Consider the following 25,123-nt stretch of genomic DNA (forward strand, 5'->3'; position numbering starts at 1 on the left):
TCCTGTTAGAGGATGATGCCATTCTGTACCTTCTATGGTTGTGGCACACATATCGCATTGCGCGCATCGAGTATGTTGCCCTGCTGTTTTAAGTGGCATCCGGAGATCCAAATCTGCTCGGACTACTAGGTCTTTAAGATTTTGACTACGTTTGTAAGCGAATATTGGATATTCAGAAAATATAGAGTGCAGTTGTAAAATGTGCCAGTGTTTCTTGATACTGTCCATAATGAGATAGGATTTATCAGTGTGTGTAAGAACGCATATATCTTTTGTCATCGGTTCCTTTGATTTGTATTGTAAGAGGGCTTGCCGTGGGGAATACCATGCCCTTTTATATGCTCTATGGACTGCTGAAAAGGGGTATCCGCGATCAAAAAAGCATGTCGCTAAAATATTAGCTTGAAATTTGAAGTCACTAACGGAAGAACACAGTCTTCTGATTCGGAAAAATTGACTGACTGGGAGTCCGTTTTTAAAAGCTTTGGGATGGAAGCTGTGATACATCAATAGGTTATTTCTCTCTATTTTCTTTCGATATAAGGTAGTACACAGTTGTAAATTTTGAATAGTAATAAGTATGTCCAAGAATGCTATGTTCTGAAAACTGTGTTGGGATGTGAATTTTAAATCATCATCTATGGTATTGATCCATTCCGTGAATGCCACAAGAGATGTAAGATCGTCTTTCCAAAATATCAGAAGGTCGTCGATGTATCTAATCCATAGCTGGACCTGCTTGAACCTTGGGGAATCATATATGTGTTGTTTCTCAAATTTATCCATAACCAGGTTCGCTATGGATGGAGCTGCTGATGAACCCATCGCAATACCGTGGGTTTGTAGATAGTAATGACCCATGAAAGAAAAATAATTGTGCTGAATAACTAATTTAGCGATCTCATATATAAATGCAAAAGGGATCCGGGATCCAGACATGGTATCTCGAAGACATTCACAAATAGTACAAAGAGCTGTTTCATGAGATACATTTGTATAAAGTGACACCACGTCCATTGTCATTAAAATCACGGGTTGTTCAAGAGTTGTATATGTATCTAATATCCTGAGAACATGCGTGGTGTCCTGGACAAAAGACCGCGTTTTAGTCACTATAGGTTTCAAAAAAATGTCCAAGAAAATAGCTAGGGGTTCTAATAAAGATCCATTGCTGGCCACAATGGGTCTCAAGGGTGGATCTAACAGGGATTTATATATTTTGGGAACCCCATACATTATTGGGATCCTTGGATTCTTCACCTGCAAAAATGTGCGCTCCTTATGAGTTAGAAAAGGGGTACGTTTTTCTTCTAACAACGTGTTAATCAATTCAGCTATATGATCTGTCGGATCTTCAGGTAGAGCTTTATAATATTTGGTGTCTGATAATTGAGATGTTATGGATGATATATATTGATCGCGGCCTTGAATGACCACACTGCCACCTTTGTCCGCTGGTTTAATTACAATTTGGGAATTGGAAGATAATGAGCGGAGGGCTTCTCGAGATGATGGAGAAAAATTAATATAAGGATGAGTGGGATTCTTTTCAAATAATGCAATATCCTTGAGAACCAGGTCCTTCCCAAGATTGGTTCCTTCCCAAGAAGCTAGCAGGTTTAAAACCTGCATCTCAAATGGCGGATCCTGCTGTCCGGCGATAGCTACACCTTGGTAGCAGAAGCAACCTACGTATAGACGGTGAAAAACGTATGTATAACAGTGTGCAATAATGTTTTGTGAAGTCAGCTTGTTTCACCCATAAGACAAACTTTCTTTTCTTAAATTTAGACATGGCAATTTGTTCTATATTGCAATTGTTGGCCCCTGAGGAAGAATAACAGAAACACGAATCGTGTCGGGCCGTAGCCAGTTATACAGCTGTCTTTTTCCTGCTACACTGACTCACCGCAACGCTGGGACATTGCAAATGCAAAAAAATTTCTTTTCCTAAAAATATATTCTTGCAGAGTAACCAGTGATTATAAACACTTGGTGACGTAAAAATGTACCACCATTACATGTATGGCATAAAGGCATAACAAATACGAGCCTGCCATAATAATTATATGAGGTTAACTCTGTTTCAACCAACTTTTCAGCCTACTTTGGAATAGCACATCTAACTTTAGAATTGTGTTGATATATATGATGTTGTTTTGAATTGGCGACTAGTTTATACATCATACATTTATACAGTTTTTGATAACCACTCTTGTATATATGGCACTGCCCAAAGCTTTGTTCTTTGATTCCATCTGCTGGTAGGGATACACAACCCACTTCTCTGGACTGATCCTTGGTACTACAGGAACGAAAATTAGCAGGTAAGAACCAATTTTCTTTTAGGAATTATTAGGAAGGGAATGGTGAATAAAACAAAAAATGTCATAATGGCTCTGTATCGCTCCATGGTGAGACCACATTTTGAATACTGTGTACAGTTCTGGTCGCCTCATCTCAAAAAAAGATATATTTGCGATGGAGAAGGTACAGAGAAGGGCAACAAAAATGATAAAGGGGATGGACTCTGGACTCGGATACCAAATACTTCAAAGACAAGGGAAGTACCATTTACTGATTTTAAAAGAAAAAACCAAAAATGCATATCTCTAAAAAATTATTATTGCGGACCAATGATTAAAAGTGACCCCGAGCGGTAGATATGCAAGTGAAACTGTGATCTTGCAAGCTGCAGGGTGGTATGATGATCCATAGCATTTAAGGGTGAAACCTTTAATGAATATAAATAAAGAAACTAATTTTAGATTTTCTCAAAATTGACCAAAGCTCTTGATACATTTGAAGCCATAAGTAATACGATAAGCTGTTATAATAACATAAAATCACAAATGAATCACTGTGAAATAAGGCAATATTTATTTTATTACTTATTTAAAACACTTTTATTCTGTCTATAATGGCGATGCCATGTTAAGCAGATTACAAAATACACATACAACAGAATTATAAACAAACAATAAACAATCAGCAATAACAATTAGATAAAAGAACAAAGTTACATAAAAGGTGCTCTATATAAAATTCCCTTAACAGTTTAAAATCAATGACCTCCCTTAATACATTTAATACATTTTTAATGCAAAATGGAGTCATCCTGGAGTATAGGTGAGTGTGAGAAAAAAGTCCATACAATATTATCACATCCAGCAAATGGAATATTCTCTCTTTGGTGCCATCCATGTACATTGTGCAGTATGAGAAGTTTCTTATCAATGCCCAAAGAATTACAAATAAACCCAGCAAATTTTAGCAAAATTCTCCCTTGCAAGTCAGTCTTATTTTTTTCCAAATATGCAAACTTGAGGGCATTTTTGAAAAATTATTCTTGAAATGAAAATGTTACTTTATTTAGAAATTGGTCTTTGTCCTATTTTTCTTTCTTTATATGCCTTTGCTCTCCTTTTCCTCCTTCCTATGAGGATGATTTCAGGAACACACTCTTCCAAACCTCATTGTTCAAACATTGTTCATGATCTTTCTGCCCAGCTGACTTTCAATAAGTAAATGATAGTCAACAAAATCTTTAAAACATTACTTTTGCTACAAGTAGTCTAGTGAGTTATTTAAATGAATAGTAGATAAATGATCAACAATGGTATTTATTGGAATAACTTGAGGTGGACCATTTGAATACTTTCAGTGCCAGCACATGCATCAGATAGAAACTGGCATACCAATGTGCTCATGTACCAAGAATGCTTTTTGTGGCTGACCTTGGTGTAGAATGAAACAATTTTATGGAATGACGGCAACGCATAGCTCTTTCTCTCGTCAGGGAATGACAGAGCTCCTTCAGCAGCAGTCTTTACACAAGGAACTGACACTTTATTTATTTATTTATTAACAGTTTTTTCTATACCGACATTAAAATACACATCATATCGGTTTACATGATAACAAAAGGCAGAAAATACAAGTTGGGCATCACGTCAAGCTTTCACTCAGTCATTGGGCTGATCCCTAAACTCATGTCTAAAACCACAGCTTATGTTACTCTTTGATTAATCATACTGAGTTTTGAATTATATCACATTGCAATGCCTAACAAAATACATCTTTTTTACCGCAGACCCATGTAAAGTCTTGAAATGCCGGGAACATGAAACCTGTCAAAATAAGAATGGCAAAGCACAGTGTATACCAAACTTCACCGGCACCTGCTGGGGCTGGGGAGATCCCCACTACAAATCTTTTGATGGATACAAGTTTGATCTGCAAGGCACCTGCACTTATACCCTTGCTAAATATGCTGGTAATGACCCAACCTTAGTTCCCTTTAACATAGATGAGAAGAATGAGAACAGAGGGAACCAGGCTGTGTCCTATGTACGACAGATCAACATCAATATCCATGGGATAAAGGTTTCCATGGTTAAGGGTGAAACTGGGAAAATCAGGGTAAGTTATTCAGCTCCACAATTGTGGGGTCTTTACTATGAAGATGACCTAACTGCATTCTGCCTAATTAAATTCATTGTCAAAATAATATCTATTTGTTAAATTTTGCTCAGATACTTTTGCTGGTTCCTAGACCAGTGAGTTAACAAACTTCATTGCTACATCTTGGAATAACATGTCAAGGAATGTTCTTACAGGAGGAGCACAGTGTCAATTTATTTCCAATTTTAATTGCATTGTTTTGAGAATTCTTCTTCTTTGGGCCTTCAAAGAAAGTGATCTTTGTATACTATGCTTTATTTCAGAAGAATACTCATGTACCAACAAAGGGCCTGATTTGCAAAAGCATTAACACACTTAAAATTGGGTTTTACCCATGTAAATGCACATTGCCTATGTAAATGGGCTTTTGAAAAGTGCCACAATATATGCCATTGAATTGACAATAGGATTTCCCTGTACGTATCCAGATCAGTCCAGACTCCTGGATTTTGCCCTCCCTCTAGCAGATGGAGACAGAGGTTTATCAAACAAAACTCCGCCATATATAGGATGGTGCCACCTACAGTCTGGCAGTATTCTTCTGTCTCCAGCAGGTGGAGGAGGTGCAAAACCTACAGTCTGTGATTTAAGGCCTAGTTTGTATTTGAGACAGGGTAGTTAGGTGTTCAAAAAAAAAAAAAAAAAAGAGAACAAATTTAAAAGACATATCAGGTTTGCTTAGGACCACAGAGAGTTGCCTTCAGGTCCCAGTTGTAGCCTCCCAGGGGGTGGTAAGGTTCTGAGGGGACCATTCCCCCCTGGTTTCAGAGGCAGCTGAGGTACTGGGTGGTTATCCACTATTGCCAGCTTGTGGAGGTCACTGGGGGTGATACTGGGGAGCCCGGCTCACTCCCCCCAGCTTGATCCAGGACCCGTAGGCTTTTGGTCAGGTATTTAAATTTTAAAAAAAAATAGTTCTTTTAATTGTGCGTCTTGACTCTCCCTTCTCTCCGGTCGCGTTAGGGATACTTTGTGTGCCGTTTCGCCGCTTCCTGAAGGAGTTAGGGGAGTTTATGTAGTAGCAGCATGCCGCGCCGGGCCGTGTGTAGGGCCTGCGGCACCGCACGGCCACGTTTGTTGTGCAAGGGGGTGTGCACTAGCTGTCTCCCGGAGGGAGAGGGAGCCTCTACGACCCAGGGTAGGATCTTTCTAGGGGTCCAGACGGTGACAGGGTCCTGGAAGCGAGCCAAGTCTGGCCAGAACCAGGGTCCCTTGGGGGGCCCATGTTCCTTTAGCACCCGGACTCTGGTGGCGGATCCGGATACTTCTTCTGAATTGGACGACCAGGATTTACCCGCCCCACCCCCAAGGGGGGTTGAAGGGGAAGCAGAGCACCCGCAGGGTAGCCTGCGTGGAACCCAAGGAGCGGACGAAGACGACCCGAAGGTTGTTCGCCTCTTCATAAGAGATGAACTGGGCCTGCTGATTCCGGCTATCCTCAGTGAGTTAGGTATCCAGCTGCCCCAAGAAGAGTCTTGGTTGGGGCTATGGACCCAGTGGTAGGCCTGAGGGGTCCGCCGTCGGCTTTCCCTTTCCACTTTTCAGCAACGGATTTGCTCTTCAAGGAGTGGGACACTCCGGATATGGGCCTTAAGGTGGCAAAGGTAATGGATAAACTTTACCCCCCTGCCTGAGGAGGCCTTGGAACTGTTAAGGGTTCCTAAAGTGGATGCAGCGGTGGCTGCAGTTACGAAGAAGACTACCATCCCTGTTACCGGGGAGACGGCTCTGAAGGATTTGAAGGATCGCAAGCTGGAGGTTCAGCTCAAGAAGCTCTTTGAGGTGTCCGCGCTGGGGATTCACACAGCAATGTGCAGTAATTTTTCCTTGCGCGTCGGCCTTTGCTGGTTCCAACAGCTGTTGACCAATAAGTCGCTTTCCCAAAAGGAAGCGCTCCAAGCTGGGCAACTCGAGGCGGTGATTGCCTACAGTGCGGATGCCTTTCATGATTTGCTTCGCACGTCGGCCAGGTCCATGGTGTTGGCTGTGTCAGCGAGATGTCTGTTATGGCTTTGCAACTGGGCGGTGGATGTGTCCTCCAAATCTCAACTGTGATCTTTGCCCTTTAAGGGCAAACTCTTGTTCGGAAAGGAACTGGAGGATCTGATTCAGTCGTTAGGAGAGAATAAGGTGCATCGGCTGCTGGAAGATTGTCCGAAGCCAAGGGGGTACTTTACTTCCAGGTCTCGATTTCAAGGAGCTCGGAGGCCTAGGACTTCCAGGGGTTCAGTTTCGTCCTTTCGACACAATGTCGGCAGACAGCAGACATATTCTCAATCCTTTCGAGGCAGATGCTTTGGTAGACCTGGTTCTGGGCAGACTGTGGCTAGCGGCAATCCCTCCCAATGATGTGCGGCTGGTCCATTCCTCGGTTATAGTGGTGAGAGGCAGATTGTCTCGGTTTTACGAGGAGTGGGCCAAGATCACGTCGGATCAGTGGGTTCTCACTGTGATAAGACTCAGTTACGCGTTAGATTTTGTACACCGGCCCCACCAGCGCTTTCTGGTTTCCCCTTGCGGTTTTGCTCTAAAATGCAAGGCGGTAAAGGACATTCTACGACGTCTTCTTGACCTTGGCACCATTGTTCCAGTACCCTCAGCGGAGCTTCGCAGAGGTCGGTATTCCATTTACTTTGTGGTGCCAAAGAAAGAGGGAATGTTTTGACCCATACTTGATCTCAAACAGGTCAACAAGTGCCTATGTATTCTTCAGTTCCGTATGGAGACTCTGCGGTCCATGATTGTGTTGGTCCTACAGGGAGAGTTCCTGGCATCCCTCGATCTTACAGAGGCGTATTTACACATTGAGATTCGGGCCAATCACCAGAGGTTCCTGCAGTTCTCCATATTGGGCCAGCATTATCAATTTCAGGTGCTACCTTTCAGTCTGGCCATTGCTCCCAGGACATTCACCAAAATTATGGTAGTGGTAGCAGCACAATTGCGCAGGGAAGGCCTCCTTGTCCATCCGTACCTGGACGATTGGCTGATCCATGCAAAATCGGAATTACTCTGCCAGCAGGTGATTCACCGGGTTCTTCAGTTGTTGCAGTCTCTCGGCTGGGTAGTCAACGAGTCTAACAGCCGGCTTGTTCCTTCCCAGTCACTGGAATGTTTGGGAGCTTTATTCGACACCCGGCTAGGGACGGTATCCCTTACGGAGGAGCGGATGTGCAAGCTGCAGGTACAGGTGCGTGCCTTGTTATCCAAGCCAGTTCAGACGGTCTGGGATTACCTACAAGTACTAGGATCCATGACCTTAACTCTGGAATTGGTTTCTTGGGCTTTCACTCATATGCGGCCTTTACAGTCAGTGTTGCTCTCCCGATGGAATCCAATTTCAGAACAATTTCATCTCCCTTTGCCTCTGACGAATTTGGCGCGGGGCAGCCTGGACTGGTGGTTAGTGCCAGACCACTTACGAAGGTGCGTTCTGTTGGTAGTTCCGTCCTGGACGGTTGTCACTACAGATGCAAGCTTGTCCGGTTGGGGAGCGGTTTGTCTGCAGAAGTCAGTGCAGGGACTGTGGTCCCGGGAGGAAGCTCACTGGTCCATCAATCATCTGGAGACCAGAGCGGTGAGATTGCCTCTGCAGGCATTCCTTCCGCTCCTTCAGGGAAAGGCGGACAGAGTCCTTTCCGACAATGTGACCACGGTGGTTTATATCAACCGGCAAGGAGGAACCAGGAGCCAGCCGGTGGCATTGGAGGCTAGTCTGTTGATGTCCTGGGTGGAGCAGAATTTATCCTACATCGCAGCTTCTCACAGCGCCAGAGTGGAGAATGTCCAAGCAGACTTTCTCAGTTGCAATCATTTAGACCCGGGAGAATGGGAGCTAGCAGACGACACTTTTCAAATCATTTATGCCCAGTGGGGCACTCCGGCGGGGGACCTCATGGCCATGTTCAAGAATGCCAAGGCTCCTCGTTTCTTTGCTCGTCGCAGGGAGAGGGAGCGGAAGGCGTGGACGCCCTCATGCTTCCCTGGCTGACAGGGGTTCTTCTGTATGTGTTCCCTCCTTGGCCGCTCATTAGGCAGGATCCTTTGCCGAATAGAGTTGCATTCCATGGAGGTGGTTCTGATAGCCCCCGAGTGGCCTCAGCATCCCTGGTTTGTGGATCTGGTGAATCTAGCGGTAGTGCCTCCATTGCAGTTCCTGGACATGCCGAATCTACCGCATCAGGGACCTGTTTGATTCGACCAGGTAGAATGCTTTTGTCTAGTGGCATGGCTTTTGAGAGGAGGCGTTTGAAATCCAGAGGATACTCTGATGCTGTGGTTACGCTTTTGCGCTCCCAAAAGGTTTCGACTTCCCTCTCTTATGTGCGGGTTTGGAAGGTCTTTGAGGCCTGGTATCTCACTAGAGATATTGTTCCCACTCAGGTGGAAGTCCCAGATATTTTGAGTTTTCTTCAGGTTGGTCTGGCAAAGGAATTGTTGTGTAGCTCCTTGTGTGTCTAGGTAGCAGCGTAAGATTCGTTACGTGGTCACGTTCATGGCACATCCTTAGCGATTCATCCTGATGTCTCTCGTTTCCGTCGGGGGGGCAAAGCATCTGAGTTCGCCGGTCCAGCATCCCTGCCCTTCCTGGAATCTGAATATGGTGTTGAAGGCTTTGTGTGGAGCACCATTTGAACCTTTACGCAGGGTGACCGTGAAGGACCTTACTTTGAAGGTGGTGTTTTTGGTGGCTATTGCGTCTGCATGCAGGTTGCCTGAGCTTCAAGCTGTATCATGTAGGGAACCTTTTTTGTGAATTTTGGAGTTTGGGGTGTCTCTACGTATGGTGCCTTCATTCCTGCCTAAGGTGATGTCCTCCTTCCATTTAAATCAGTCGGTGGGCTTCCGTCTTTTTCTGACTTGGACAGGTCGGATCCATTTTCTAGGGACTTAGGAAGCTCGATGTTCGCAGAGCGTTACTGCATTACCTGGAGGTTACCAATGGATTCCGGGTATCGGATCATCTTTTTGTGCAGAAGTGTGGTCCATGGAAGGGCAACTTGGCTTCGAAGACTACCATAGCTCGTTGAAGGAGACTATAAATTCTGCGTACTTTTTGGAAGGTAGATCCTTGCCAGTGGGTCTTCACGCTCATTCTACTCGTTCGCAGGCTGCATCCTGGGCAGAACGTCATCAGGTTTCCCCAATGAGATTTGCAGAGCAGATACGTGGAAGTCTCTACATACTTTTGCCAGACATTATCGTCTGGATATTCGGGCTCCAGGAATGGGAGGTTTTGGAGAAGGGGTGCTCAGAGCGGGCGTCTCCAAATCCCATCCCAAGTAAGGTTAGCTCTGGTACATCCCAGGAGTCTGGACTGATCCGGGTACTTACAGGGAAAAGAAAATTGGTTCTTACCTGATAATTTTCGTTCCTGTAGTACCACGGATCAGTCCAGAGTCCCACCCATTAGCTGTTTAAAGGGAATGGAGAGTCCGCACTGTACCTTGTTTTTTTCTGAGCAGTTCACCTGAAGAGCACGAGTTCTGTATCCATTTGAGGGTTCATGAGCCGGTTTGTGGTTGTTAGCTTACTGTATATAGTTAGTTTGGAGGTCTTTTGTGATCCGTTCTGCTTTGACATTAAGTAATACTGCCAGACTGTAGGTGGCACCATCCTATATAAGGCGGAGTTTTGTTTGATAAACTTCTGTCTCCATCTGCTAGGGGGGGGGGGGGGCAAAAAACAGGAGTCTGGACTGATCCGGGGTACTACAGGAACGAAAATTATCAGGTAAGAACCAATTTTCTTTTAATCACGTAAGTGTACTTTAAGGAGGTTTCCAAAAAACACGCGTGTGCGTCCATGTGCGCATGCTACCCTGCGCGCACACATGGATGTGCGATTTTATAATATGCGTGCGCTGGTGCACGCATGTTATAAAATTCTAGGTCGGCGCACACAAGGGAGATATAATTTAGCAAACTCGGGTACTTATCCTACCCTCCCCCTATCCCTATCCTAGCCCCCCCCCCCTCCCATTTTTTTAGCTCACCTTTTGTTCCTGCGAAAAGAGCAGGAGCAAGTTGCACGCCGGCACAGCAGCAAATGGCCGCTGTACCGGGCAGCTGTAGCTCCATCCCACCCCCCCGGACCGCCCCCTTTTAAGGTCCCGGCACTTACACGGGTCCCAGGGATTGCACGCGTGGCCGGGCCCGTTTGAAAATTGGCCCAGCGCGGGTAAGGCCCTGGGATTTATGCCCATCGAGGTTTTAAAATCTGGGCTTAATTGTGTAAATGTATTTTGAAAATTGCTATGATAGTAATTACATTTACATGCATAACTCCTTTGAAAATTCACTGATATTGCACAGCTGTTGTTAAAGCTCTTTCAGTTTTTCCACCCACAATTCCTCTGAAACCCTAGGAGCTCCTGTGCTCCACACATTATCGTTTTGTATGGCGTGGTGTCTGATTGGATCAAGCCTACATGTGTGTCATCATGCGGGTGTCAACTGTGTCCAATTTGTAATTTATGACTCTCTTGGCAATATGGCTGTTCCTAGTCTTTGAGATGAATTATGGCAGATATGTTAAGATTCTCAAAAGGAAGGTCTTGATGGTGAAAACTGTATATGATACAGTTAAAGAATAGGAAAATTGGTTCTTACCTGCTAATTTTCATACCTGTAATACTACAGATCAGTCCAGACCAGCGGGTTTATGCGTCCTTACCAGAAAATGGAGGCAGAGAACAAAACTTTGAGGCACTCCTACATAACCAAGTGTGCCATCTGCAGTCCCTCAGTATTGACCTGTACCCAAGCCAAGATTATATACTATTCCCCTCTCCCCGGGTGAACTATAAAACCCTGGGGTCGGATTCCCCTGAACTGGAGACCTACCAAAAAGCACCAAGACCCACAAGGTCCTGGCAACTGTTTAACTTGCCCACAATACAAAAAATGGTATACTTTTGAAACTTTAATTTACATTCACAAATTCACTTTATATACATACAACAATAAAGATCATCTCACATATAAATTTAAACCCCCACCTACACACATAATAATACTATAACCCAACTAGGGGGCATTCCATGAAGTTAGCAAGTAGCACATTTACGACAAATCGGAGAAAATTCTTTTTCACGCAACGCACAATAAAACTCTGGAATTTGTTGCCAGAGGATGTGGTTAGTGCAGTTAGTGTAGCTGGGTTCAAAAAAGGTTTGGATAAGTTCTTGGAGGAGAAGTCCATTAACGGCTATTAATCAAGTTTACTTAGGGGCAGATTTTATAAAACTACGCGCGCGTGTACTTTTGTTCGCGCACCAGGCGCAAACAAAAGTACGCCGGATTTCAATAGATACGCATGTAGCCGCATGTATCTGTTAAAATCCGGGGTCAGCGCGCAGAAGGCTGCCCAAAATCGGCAGCCTGCGTGCGCCGAGCTGCGCAGCCTGCCTCCATGCCCTCTGAGGCCGCTCCAAAATCAGAGCGGCCTCGGAGGGAACTTTCCTTCCATCCCCCCGCACCTTCCCCTCCTTTCCCCTACCTAACCCAACCCCCATCCCTATCTAAACCCCCCCTACCTTTGTTGCACAAGTTATGCCTGCCCACCGGCGCGCCATAGTCTGGTCCAGGGGCTGGTCCGGAGGCCGCGGCCACGCCCCGGAACGCCCCTGATGACACGCCGGCCGCAACACGCCCCCCCAGGAAAGCCCCGGGATTTACACGCATCCCGGGGCTTTGTGCGCGCCGGCAGCCTATGCAATATAGACTCGGCGCGCACGGGGGGGGGGGGGGGGGGGTTTGGGGTATGTTTTTGGGGGTTACGCGCGTAACCCTTTGAAAATCTACCCCTAAGGGAATAGCCACTGCTATTAATTGCATCAGTAGCATGGGATCTTCTTAGTGTTTGGATAATTGCCAGGTTCTTGTGGCCTGGTTTGGCCTCTGTTGGAAGCAGGATGCTGGGTTTGATGGATCCTTGGTCTGACCCAGCATGGAAATTTCTTATGTTCTTAGGAACCTAGTTTCGACGAACAATAAATAGTTGTCTTCTTCAGGGAACACCCACCCAATTAAAAATACCCAAACCAAAATACATCTAACCCCACATATGTGCTTTCCAAAACCTATTTAATACAGTATTGTTATGTTTTGTGTAAGAGAGTGGGCCCTGGGCCGAGATGAGAGTTGTCTTCGCCCACAGGGAGGAGCCCTGTGAGCCTCACCGTTAGCAGGCGTGGTGTCAGGCATAGGATACAGCTAAATGTGGAGACTTTATTAGGCAGGAAGGAAAACAGAACCCACGAAGCGGGAATAAAGACACAGTTCAAATAGTGGGGAATACCCACGTAGAGGGCACTGGTGTGGAGATCCGGTAGTGGCCCGCGGAGTGGGGTATACCAGGAGTCCTTCAGTCGAGTCACGGTTACCTCAGGAATGCAGATCCAGTAGTGGCCTGCAGAGCGGGGTATGATGAGGGTATATGTGCTGTAGATGGAGGGTAATAGAACTGAGGTGCAGGAACCCAGAGGTGACCCAATAGGTGGTATGCCAATGTCCAGTAACACAGTGTGTGATAGAGCAGCTTCTGATGTAGGAGAGCAGTAGTGGCCCAGGGTATGGGGTATGCCGTGTAGACTCTCAGAAGCAGAAGAAGCGAATTACTCACAAGGCAGTTTGTTTATTTATTTATTTGTTTATTTGTTTATTTATTTATTTAACATTTTTATATACCGAGATTCATGCAAGATATTGCACATCGTCTCGGTTTACATTGAAACTAAAACACAAGCATGAGAGCATGCTAATTACATAGAACATAAAATGTTAATGCTAATAACATAGAATGCTAAAGTTGCATGAAACTGTAATAAACAAGCATGATAGAATATTAAACCTAATACTAAATATATAATACAGGGTATGAATTTTGGGTTAGGGTAAGATTGGGTCAGAGTGGGGGGAGCATATTATCACTTGAACTCGAGATGGAGCCTACCGTTTTAACACCGGTGTGAAATCACCCTTTCATAAGGTTAACCATGTCTTTCCTTTAAAGATAAATATTATAGAATGTGATAACACACCAAACTAACATATCTGAAAAGGCTATCATACTCTATAGGGAGTCACCTCTCCAATTACAAACAAGTGATTAAAATTATTCACTTGCATAATGCCAACGCATGCGTACATTCTTGAACAACTCCATATCTAACATGCCGACTTGAATGCAATGCAATCTAAGAACCCACACCTTCATACTTTAAATACATCACAAAAAAGCTACACCTACAATTATCCATCATGTTCATGAATAATGCATTACCTAAAGATGTTTACTAGAAACAATAAATCACATGCCCACTCAATAAAGGATAAATGCTAAATCATTCTATTAAATTCTTTCATTTATTTTTATAATCATAAAAATGCATTCTACTCGATCTCTACATTCATTCCACCCTGTTCAATTGTCTTCCAATCAAATATAAATTTGTGTTCCTTCCAAATCAGGCTTTCAGAAATATCGCCCCCTCTTTTCAGATCCATATGTGCAATGATACAAAATTTTTGGTCCTCTAAACGATGGCCTAGCTGTAATAATGTCCAAATGCACAGAAAGGGAGCGATGATAGCACTCCAGCCAACTCAATATCAAATCCAAAAGGAGTGCAAAGAAATTATTGGTCCAAAACGTTTTTTCATCAAAACCAAGTAAGGTTTATTGAAACTTCAATATGGCAACTCCATTGCTCCAAAGCCTTCAAAATAGATAATTCTTTCAGGGTCCCCCGACACGGACCCTGTGTTTCGCCCGAAGGCTGCGTCGGGAGGGACAGAATTAATTCACAAGAACTAGAAAGAAACAACAGCAAAATTACATTAGAACTATGGACCTAATTAAGGGTACAGGGTATATACAATAGCGCCGGGAACACATACCTTTAAACTTGCCAAGGGATTCATACAGCTTGTGCGGCAAGGAGAGCGGGCGGATAGACAAAACACAGCGTTTTAAAACCGGCTATTTTGGCGCGGTTTTAAAACGCTGTGTTTTGAATGGCAATACTTTATCTGAATCGCTTGGGTCTGTATCTTGGTTTTGGCTCCTGTATGGTTTACCTTGGCTATGATTGGTTGATTTTCTTGTACTCTGGTTGTAAAAACCGTGCCAAAATAGCCGGTTTTAAAACGCTGTGTTTTGTCTATCCGCCCGCTCTCCTTGCCGCACAAGCTGTATGAATCCCTTAGCAAGTTTAAAGGTATGTGCTCCCGGCGCTATTGTATATACCCTGTACCCTTAATTAGGTCCATAGTTCTAATGTAATTAGAACTTTGTCGGGAACCTGCCCACGGACATTACGGAAGAGAATTTCAAGAAGCTTTTCGAAAAGTATGGAGAGCCGAGCGAAGTGTTTATTAACCGGGATCGGGGTTTCGGTTTCATCCGATTGGAATCAAGGACTTTGGCTGAAATTGCGAAGGCAGAACTAGATGGTACGATACTGAAGAGTAGACCCCTTCGAATTCGGTTTGCTACACATGGAGCTGCCTTGTCTGTAAAGAATCTTTCACCTGTGGTTTCCAATGAGCTGCTTGAGGAAGCTTTTTCATTTTTTGGCCCAGTAGAGAGAGCAGTTGTTATCGTAGATGATCGTGGTAGAGCTACTGGAAGAGGTTTTATAGAATTTGCTGCAAAACCACCTGCGCGGAAAGCCTTGGAAAGATGTACTGAAGGGGCTTTCATTCTAACAACGTAAGTTTCATTTTTAAAGCTGCTACTGTGCAAGTGTGTTAAATTCATACTGTGCAAGTGTGTTAAATTCATATCATAATGTAAATAATGTAAATATTTTAACCCCTACCGTTCGGCTCTCTTATTCTATTTTCTCTTCCCAGTTTTAAGACCCTGTTGTAATGTAACTTTTGTTCTCCTTACACTTGTTTTTCGTTTCTTGTTCTCACCCCCTGTTTCATGTAAACCGGCATGATGTGGTTTCTAATCATGAATGCCGGTATAGAAAAACGCTAAATAAATAAATAAATAAATTTTACTGTTTCTTTCTAGTTCTTGTGAATTAATTCTGTCCCTCCCGACGCAGCCTTCGGGCGAAACACGGGGTCCGTGTCGGGGGACCCTGAAAGAATTATCTGTTTTGACTGCTTTGGAGCAATGGAGTTGCCATATTGGTTTCAATAAACCTTACTTGGTTTTGATGAAAAAACGTTTTGGACCAATAATTTCTTTGCACTCCTAGCTGTAATAATGGCCACTGTTTCCTAATAATCTTTTTAATATCACCTGAAACATTTGAAAAAGGAAGTGTAAACACAAAATGGGAAAGCTGAGACTTCTTACTTGAAATCAAAAGGTCTCTGCTTTCCCGTTTTGTGTGTACACTTTCTTTTTTGAATGTTTCAGATGATTATTAGGAAACATTTGTTGCGCTGGAGGTGGACCCTTGGCCTGGTGCAGGATTGGTATGGCCCTCTGGTCAGACCCAGAGAGCGTCTGCCACCAGGAGGCGGAGCACACAAGGAGACAGAGGCTAACTGGAGCTTCACCAATAACAGTCCGGGGTTTCCACAGGTTGAGCCCTTGGGTACCACCTGGACTTAGGTGGGCCTCTGCTGGTCTCCCGGAGAGGTAGCAGAGGGGTGTGCCCACAATGAGCAAGGGTGCGTGGCTGACACAGAGTGGATGGGCTAGACCCAAAGTAGAAGCTCCAGAGACCTCAGAGAGGCAAGAGTTCAGGAAGGTCCTGTGGGTCTAGTCAAGTGGAAGCCGTGGTTGGTTTCCAAGCAGGTTGGCCCAATGGTCACTGTAGGCCAGAAGAGAGTATCCGAGTGAAGCACAAGGGTCAGAGCCAGAATATCAGTCCAGGAAGGACAGCTAAAGCAGGGGTCAAATACCAGGATCAATCCGGGCATTGTCAAGACAAGCGAGGGTCGGTACCAGGCGGCAGACAAGAGAATGGTCAGGCAGGCAGTGGTCAGTTCCAGGCAGCAGGCAAGAGAATGGTCAGGCAGGCAATGGTCAGTTCCAGGCAGTAGGCAAGAAAATGGTCAGGCAGGCAGAAGTCAGTACCAAGGGTCAGTCCGGAAAGTTACTACCTGCAGAGGATACAGGAACACAGAGACGCTGGAACAGGAGCACACTGGAACAAGAAGGCAAACTAGCACACCAACGTTGTTGACCCAATTGCCAAGGCGAGGTCCTGGGGACAGGGCCTCACCTTATATAGTAAAACTAGGTAGCATCATCGGGAGGCGCCCCTGCGGGTTTTCCTGCCTTGGGCCCTTTAAAGGGCTGCACGTTGCCTGTGTGCTTGCCTAGGGGCGTAGCCATGGACGCTGACGATGCAGAGTCCCGACAGGAGCTCTGCCATGAGACCTGTGAGGATGATGGTGAGCGGAGAGCTCGAGGACGCCGTGAACAGGCTGCAGCCACAAGGGAGGGGTACCCGGTGCTGGTCGAAGGAAGCACAAGGTGAGCAGGTCCGACCGCGGTGCCAATGTGGCCGAGACGCGCAACAGTACCTTCCCTTCTAGGCCTCCCCCTTACCGGTCTAGGTTTCTCTGGGTGGTTTCAATGGAATCCTTGAAGTAGGTCTTTATCGAAGATGTTGTGAGAGGGTCCCAAGAGTTTTCTTCTGGGCCGAACCCCCACCCATGACAGGAGGTACTCCCAATGGCCACGATGATGTTGAACATCAAGGACCTCCTTGACCTGCAGGGTATTCTCAGGTTCCGCCGTATAGTGAGTAGGAGGAGGAGGAGACCTTCGAGATGGCCAGGACAGGACTAAAGGCTTAAGTAATGACACGTGGAACGTGTTGAGGATTCCCATGAAGGTAGGGATTTGCAGCTGGTAAGTGGCTGCTCCAATGCTTCGAAGAATAGGGAATGGACCGATGAATCTGGGTGCTAGCCGTTGAGACGGCAGTCATAGTGGAATATGTTTTGTACTGAGCCAGTCTTTCTGGCCAGGCTGTAACAGCGATGCGGCCCGACGATGGACGTCAGTAAAGCGTTTAGCTCTCTCAGCTGCTTGGCTTAGTCTCTCTTTTACTTGGTTCCAGAGTCTATGTATAGTTTGGGCAATGGACTGAGCTGCAGGTGTAGTGGTAGGCGTGGTTGGCGGCCAAAGGCTAGCGCAAAAGGTGAGACATCAGTGGTAGAGGCAATGTGAGTGTTATGGAATAATTCTGTCCATGGCAGGAGGTCAGCCCAGTTATCCTACTGGTCGTTGTCATATGATCATAGGAATGTCTTTAAGGAACGATTTGTCCTTTCGGCTTGGCCATTTGCTTGTGGATGATAAGCTGAGGTTAGGTTTAATGTAATATTGAACATTTTACAAAGGGATCTCCAATATTTAGCAGCAAATTGAGGGCCTTGATCGGAGACTATTTCTTGTGGTAGACCATGCAGATGAAACACGTTGGCTAAGAAGAGTCTAGCAAGTTCTGGAGCTGAAGGGAGACCAGGTAATGGGACAAAGTGGGCCATCTTTGAGAAGCGGTCAATAATGACCCAGATTACAGTATTTCTTTTTGAAGGAGGCAGGTCCATGATAAAATCAGTGGAGACTTGACCAGGGTTTAGTGGGTGCAGGAAAGGGCTGGAGAAGGCCCCATGGGCGGCCCAGTTGGAGGCTTTTGCTGTGCGCAAACTGGACAGGAGTCCATGTATTCGCGGGAGTCTTTTATCATACTAGGTGTTGCGGTCTCTACCGCTTCCCTCCGCCTACGGCCCAAATCCGCCTACCTCCGCTTCAGGAATCACCGCATTCCGCCCGCTCCGGACCCCGGGGGCTTCCCTCACTCCACGTGGCGGCCGCCATTACGTGCCTGCTTCTCTTCAGTCTCGCGCGTGAGGACGCCCGTCTTGAGCGCTCAACTCCCGGAAGCCTGGCCCCGCCCATGCTGCTGACGTCACGCCCAAGTCCCGATATAACCGGCGCTCAAACTCTCTCTCATCGCCTTGCAACGAGGTTCACAACTCCATAGTTGTTCTTAGTTGCGTTCCTGGTGATCTCCACGTTGCCTGCTTCTGACTCCGGTTTGCTTCTGACTTCGCTTCAGCCTGCTGCCTGCCTCCGACTCCTGTTTGCTTCTGACTTCGCTTCAGCCTGCTGCCTGCCTCTGACTCTGCTTCTGCCTGCCTCCGACTCCGGTTTGCCTCTGACTCCGCTTCAGCCTGCAGCCAGCCTCTGACCCCGGCCTGCTTCCGCTTCAGCCTACAACCTGCTTCAGCCTCCGGTTTGCTACCGACTCCGCTTCAGCCTACAACCTGCTTCAGCCTCCGGTTTGCTACCGACTCCGCTTCAGCCTACAGCCTTCTTCAGCCTCCAGTTTGCTACCGACTCCGCTTCAGCCTACAGCCTGCTTCAGCCTCCGGTTTGCTACCGACTCCGCTTCAGCCTACAGCCTGCTTCAGCCTCCGGTTTGCTACAGACTCTGCTGCCGCCCGCTGCCCTGCCTTCAGCCGGCCCTCGGCCCTCGGCCCTCGACCCTGTACAGCCGGTCCCCTGCCTCCCGGGTACCTTGGACTTCCTATCCTTCCTGCTTGCTTTGGTCCCGGTCTAAGCCTATCTGAGCCCCTGGACTTTCTGTCTCAATTCCGAGTCCCGAGGACCTGGTGCCCTACGGGCTCCTCCCAGGGGGTCCCTGGTTCCTGGGTGAACACCTCCTTGCTTGTGGCTCCGCCCCCCAGCCTACCCTGTCACCCTAGGTAGGCCGGCCCAAGGGTCTACTATCTCTCCAGCAATGTCCAACTGCAACAGTTTGCAAGGCCATGGACTCGGCGGAGGCCCCAAGCCTGCAGGCCATCCCGGGGATGGCACAACGCCTCCAGCAGCAACAGCACTGTATCGACACGCTTGCTGCTACCGTGGAACAGCTGGTCTCCCGCCAGGAGGTCTCTCCTCCGGAACCGCCTCCAGCCCCTCCTCCGGCTCCAGCACCCAGTTCAGCTTCAGTGACTCAGCTACCCACGCCGACCCGGTATGCTGGGGATATCAAGACATGCCGTGGCTTTTTAAATCAGTGCTACATGCGTTTTACCCTCCTGCCTGCACAGTTTCCCTCAGATGCAGTTAAAGTAGCCTACATATTCTCGCTACTGGATGGTAAGGCCCTTGACTGGGCTTCACCCATGTGGGAGCGTCAGGACCCTTTGCTACAGAATCTGCAGGAATTTATCCTCAACTTTCGCCTCGCTTTTGATGATCCTGCACGCCAGACCACTGCGGCCTCGGAGCTCTTGCACCTCAGGAAAGGGACACGCCCGGTGGCCGACTACACCATAGACTTTCGCACGCTGGCCATGGAAGTTGGCTGGCGGGATGATTGCCTTAGGGGAATCTTCCTGGAGGGGCTTGCTAGTCGCATCAAGGATGAGTTAGCAGGCCGGGACCTCCCGAAGGACTTAAATACTTAATTGACATCGCTGGCAGGGTGGATCGCCGCCTTCAGCAGAGGGGTAAGGAGACCCGCTCCTACCGTAAAGCATCACCACAGTCGTCCACTGCCTCCAGAACCCCGGCTCCTAAGGCTCTTCCGGCCTTTGTCAGCAGTGGAGAACCCATGCAATTGGGTAGATCTCCACTAACTCCCGAAGAAAGGAGGAGGCGCCGCTCGCTGGGCCTCTGTCTCTACTGCGGAGGCAAGGGGCACTTCCTCGCCAATTGCCCGGAACGTCCGGGAAACGACCGTGCCTAAGTTGTACCGAGGAGCTACACCTCTATGTACCTTGCCTCTATGTACCTTGCCAGTGACTCTGAAATACCCCGGTGGGGAACTCCAGATCCGGGCTTTCATCGACTCTGGTGCTGAGGGGAATTTCATTGTGGCTGATCTGGTGAATCAGCTGTCTCTCCCCACACAACAGAAAGTTCCTCCGCTATGGATTTCCTCTATCCGGGGCACGCTGCTCCCTGGTACCATCACCTGCTCCACAGCCCCTTTGACTCTCCAGACAGGCTTGTTCCATTCGGAGGAAATCTCCCTGCTAGTCTTGGAGCGAGCTGTGCACCCCTTGGTTCTTGGACTACCATGGTTGCGACAGCATTCACCCGTTATTCAGTGGGATAACTTTCAGCTAACCCGATGGAGTCCCTTTTGTTCTGAACATTGTTTACGTCTCCCACGTCCACTGTAAACCTTGCACCTCTGCTCCTCGCTTCTGCTGCCCGAGCCATATCGAGACTTCGCTGACGTCTTCTCCAAAGAGATGGCTGAGATACTCCCTCAACACTGGCCTTTTGATTGCCCAATTGACTTGCTGCCGGGCACCACGCCTCCCTGTGGCCGGGTGTACCCTTTGTCTTTGCCAGAGACTGCTGCTATGTCTCAGTATGTGACTGAGTACCTTGCCAAAGGCTTCATTCGTCCCTCTCGTTCGCCCTCCGGAGCCGGCTTCTTCTTCGTGGCCAAGAAGGACGGCTCCCTCCGTCCATGTATAGACTATCGTGGCTTGAATGCCATCACCAAGCGAGACCGGTATCCACTTCCCCTGATTCCAGAGCTTTTGGACCGTCTTCAGGGAGCACGCATCTTCACCAAGCTAGACCTCCGAGGGGCCTATAACCTCATCCGTATTTGCCCCGGGGATGAGTGGAAGATGGCCTTTAATACCAGGGATGGGCATTATGAGTACCTAGTAATGCCCTTTGGACTCTGCAACGCCCCAGCCGTCTTCCAGAACCTCATGTATGAGGTCCTACACGACATGCTCCACTCCCATGTGATTGTCTATCTTGATGACGTGCTCATCTTCTCCAAAGACCTGAATACTCACCGTCATCACGTCGCACAAGTCCTGCAAGCTCTCCGAGACAATCACCTCTACGCCAAGCTTGAAAAATGTGTTTTCGAAGCTGAGGCCCTGCCCTTCCTGGGGTATATCATTTCCTCCACAGGATTCCGAATGGATCCCGAAAAAGTAGCTGCCATAACTAGATGTCCTCAACCCAAGGGTCTCAAGGCCCTCCAGAGATTCTTGGGCTTCGCTAACTTTTATAGACATTTTATTCCACAGTACTCGCATCTGGTTGCTCCCCTTACTGCCCTGACCTGCAAGGGAGCCGACGCCAAGAACTGGCCTGACGCTGCAGTCGCAGCCTTCACCGACTTGAAAGAGGTGTTCCTCACGGACACCTGTCTCCGTCATCCCGATCCAGCCAGATCTTTCATAGTCGAGGTCGACGCCTCCAGTATTGCCGTCGGAGCGGTACTCAGTCAACACTCTGAATCCGGACAACTCTTGCCATGCTCTTACTTCTCCAGGAAGTTCTCCCCCGCCGAGACTAATTACTCCATCGGTGACAAAGAGCTACTGGCGATCAAACTCGCGTTTGAAGAATGGAGGCAATGGCTCGAGGGGGCCCGACACACGACCACCGTATATACGGATCACAAAAACTTAGAGTTTTTGTCCCAGGCTCAACGCTTAAACCCTCGCCAAGCCCGCTGGGCCCTGTTCTTCTGTCGTTTTGATTTTGTCTTACAGTACCGCCCGGCGGCCAAGAATCTCCAAGCTGATGCTCTCTCTCGGACCTCCTTATCCAAAGAAGACCAAGAACCTCCACAATACATTCTCGATCCTAGTAAGGTTTGCCTGTCCGCCCTGACGGTCCTCTCCCAAGATAGGACCGTGGTTTCCCGACGAGACTGTTTAAAGACTTTACGCTGGGCTCATGACTCCCTCACTGGAGGACACGTAGGACACGAAAGAACCTTGGAACTCCTTAACCGCTTCTACTGGTGGCCCAACATGCGACAGGATGTGAGCACGTATGTTAATTCCTGTCCCACCTGTGCTCATCAAAAGCCCAGTCCTGGACCCCCGTGCGGCCTCCTACAGCCTCTGCCAGTCCCCACAGAGCCCTGAACCCATCTCGCTACAGACTTCATGGTGGACTTGCCCCCATCCCGCGGTCAAACGGTTATCTGGGTTACAGTAGACCGCTTCTCTAAGGTGGTGCACCTTGTTCCTTTGACTAAATTACCCTCTGCACCCGAATTAGCTCTCCTCTTTGCCCAGCATATTTTCAGGCTACACGGCCTCCCGCAAGACATCGTTTCCGACCGGGGGCCCCAGTTTGTCGCACGCTACTGGAGGGCTCTCTGCAAGTGCTTCAAGGTAAAGCTCAGCTTCTCTACAGCTTTCCACCCGCAGAGTAACGGACAGTCCGAAAGGATGACTTGGTCTCTGAAAACCTACCTTCGAGCCTTCACCAATGAGAAGCAAGACAACTGGTCAGAACTACTGCCCTGGGCCGAGTTTGCCTATAACAATCAAGCTCATGCTGCCACCGGGCTCTCACCGTTCCAGCTAGTCTACGGGAAACAGCTGAGACCTCCGCTTCCCATCGCTACCCCCAGCGCCTCTCTAGCCGCCCAGTTAACGGCGCGTCAGCTACAGACCTTGTGGCAGAAGACCCAGAACAAACTGATCCGCTCAGCCTCTTCCGCCAAACAGCTGGCTGACCGCCACCGACGACCGGCTCCTACCTATCAGCCAGGAGACCGGATCTGGCTTAGCACCAAAAACATTCGTCTCCGCCTCCCCTCACGAAGATTTGCGCCCAGATTCTGTGGGCCATTCCAGGTCGCTGAGAGAGTAGGCTCAGTCTCATATCGGCTGAGGTTGCCGTCCTCTCTTCGAGTCCACAATGTTTTCCACGTATCCTTGCTAAAGCCCGTAGTCCTCTCTCGCTATCACTGAAAACCTCTGGATCCTTCATCTACCACCATCGACGATGATCCCATTTACCAGGTACGCGAGGTCCTGGATGTTCGCTTCTACAACCGCAGGTGGGAATATCTACTCGCATGGGAGGGTTGCGGCGATGAGGACAACACCTGGGAACCCAGCTGCAACATCCTGGACAAATCCTTGTTGCAACAGTTCCACTGTGACCACCCGGAGAAACCCGGGCCTCTCAAGAGGGGCTGTAAAGGGGGGGGTACTGTTGCGGTCTCTACCGCTTCCCTCCGCCTAGGGCCCAAATCCGCCTACCTCCGCTTCAGGAATCACCGCATTCCACCCGCTCCGGACCCCGGGGGCTTCCCTCACTCCACATGGCAGCTGCCATTACGTGCCTGCTTCTCTTCAGTCTCGCGCGCGAGGACGCCCGTCTTGAGCGCTCAACTCCCGGAAGCCTGGCCCCGCCCGTGCTGCTGACGTCACGCCCAGGTTCCAATATAACCGGCGCTCAAACTCTCTCTCATTGCCTTGCAACGAGGTTCACAACTCCATAGTTGTTCTTAGTTGCGTTCCTGGTGATCTCCACGTTGCCTGCTTCTGACTCCGGTTTGCTTCTGACTTCGCTTCAGCCTGCTGCCTGCCTCTGACTCCGCTTCTGCCTGCTGCCTGCCTCCGACTCCGGTTTGCCTCTGACTCCGCTTCAGCCTGCAGCCAGCCTCTGACCCCAGCCTGCTTCTGCTTCAGCCTACAACCTGCTTCAGCCTCCGGTTTGCTACTGACTCCGCTTCAGCCTACAGCCTGCTTCAGCCTCCGGTTTGCTACCGACTCCGCTTCAGCCTACAGCCTGCTTCAGCCTCCGGTTTGCTACCGACTCCGCTTCAGCCTACAGCCTGCTTCAGCCTCCGGTTTGCTACAGACTCCGCTGCCGTCCGCTGCCCTGCCTTCAGCCGGCCCTCGGCCCTGTACAGCCGGTCCCCTGCTCCCGGGTACCTTGGACTTTCTATCCTTCCTGCTTGCTTTGGTCCCGGTCTAAGCCTATCTGAGCCCCTGGACTTTCTGTCTCAATTCCGAGTCCCGAGGACCCGGTGCCCTACGGGCTCCTCCCGGGGGGTCCCTGGTTCCTGGGTGAACACCTCCTTCCTTGTGGCTCCGCCCCCCGGCCTACCCTATCACCCTAGGTAGGCCGGCCCAAGGGTCCACTATCTCTCCAGCAGTGTCCAACTGCAACACTAGGCCACCAATAGTGTCTTTGAAGCATCTCGAGAGTCCAGGCTCGGCCAGGGTGACCAGCTAGCTTAGAGACTTGAGCCCAACGGAGCACACACTCACGGAGGCGGCGGGGGACCATCATCTTCCCGGCTGGTACCTTGGTGGTGACTGCAATTGAGATGCAAGCTGGATCGATGATGTGCCTAGGAGGCTCGGGTGTATCCTCTGGCTCGATGGAGCGAGAGAGCGCATATGCCTGGAGGTTCTTAGATGCCGGGTGGTAGCGGAGCTCGAAGTTGAAGCGTTCAAAGAACAGAGCCCAGCGGGCTTGTCTGGGGTTAAGTAACTGGGCCTCTTTCAGGTGTTCTAGATTCCTGTGGTCAGTAAATATTGTGAATTTGTGTTGTGCCCCTTCCAGCCAGGGGCACCATTCCTGGAGGGTTAGTTTCATGGCTAGGATTTCATGGTCTCCTATCATATAATTCTGTTCAGTGGAGGAAAATTTGTGAGTAGAAGGAACATGGTACTAAAGTTCCTTTAGTGGAGTATTGACTCAAGACTGCTCCCACTCCGATAGCTGATGCGTCAACTTCGACGAAGAGATGGTTAGGATTCGAATGACATAGACATGGACCAGTATAGAAGGCTTCCTTCAAGACATGGAATGCTGACCGGGCTTTGGGACTCCACACTCGGAGGTCACATTTATTTATTTATTTATTTTTTGATTTTTATATACCGGTGTTCCTGTATTAAAATACAGATCACATCGGTTT

General features: G+C 48.3%; 1 protein-coding gene across 1 annotated transcript in view; it reads left to right on the forward strand.

Moving 5' to 3' along the window:
• LOC115075937 (IgGFc-binding protein-like) overlaps positions 1 to 25,123 on the forward strand; it is a 400,171-nt gene that overhangs the window by 274,332 nt on the left and 100,716 nt on the right. Inside the window, exon 41 of the mRNA XM_029576916.1 lies at positions 4,094 to 4,422. Coding sequence (XP_029432776.1) covers positions 4,094 to 4,422 — 329 coding nt within the window. The remainder of the gene's footprint in view (positions 1 to 4,093; positions 4,423 to 25,123) is intronic.

Source organism: Rhinatrema bivittatum, chromosome 14 (genome assembly GCF_901001135.1).
Source record: "Rhinatrema bivittatum chromosome 14, aRhiBiv1.1, whole genome shotgun sequence".
Lineage (NCBI taxonomy): Eukaryota > Metazoa > Chordata > Amphibia > Gymnophiona > Rhinatrematidae > Rhinatrema > Rhinatrema bivittatum.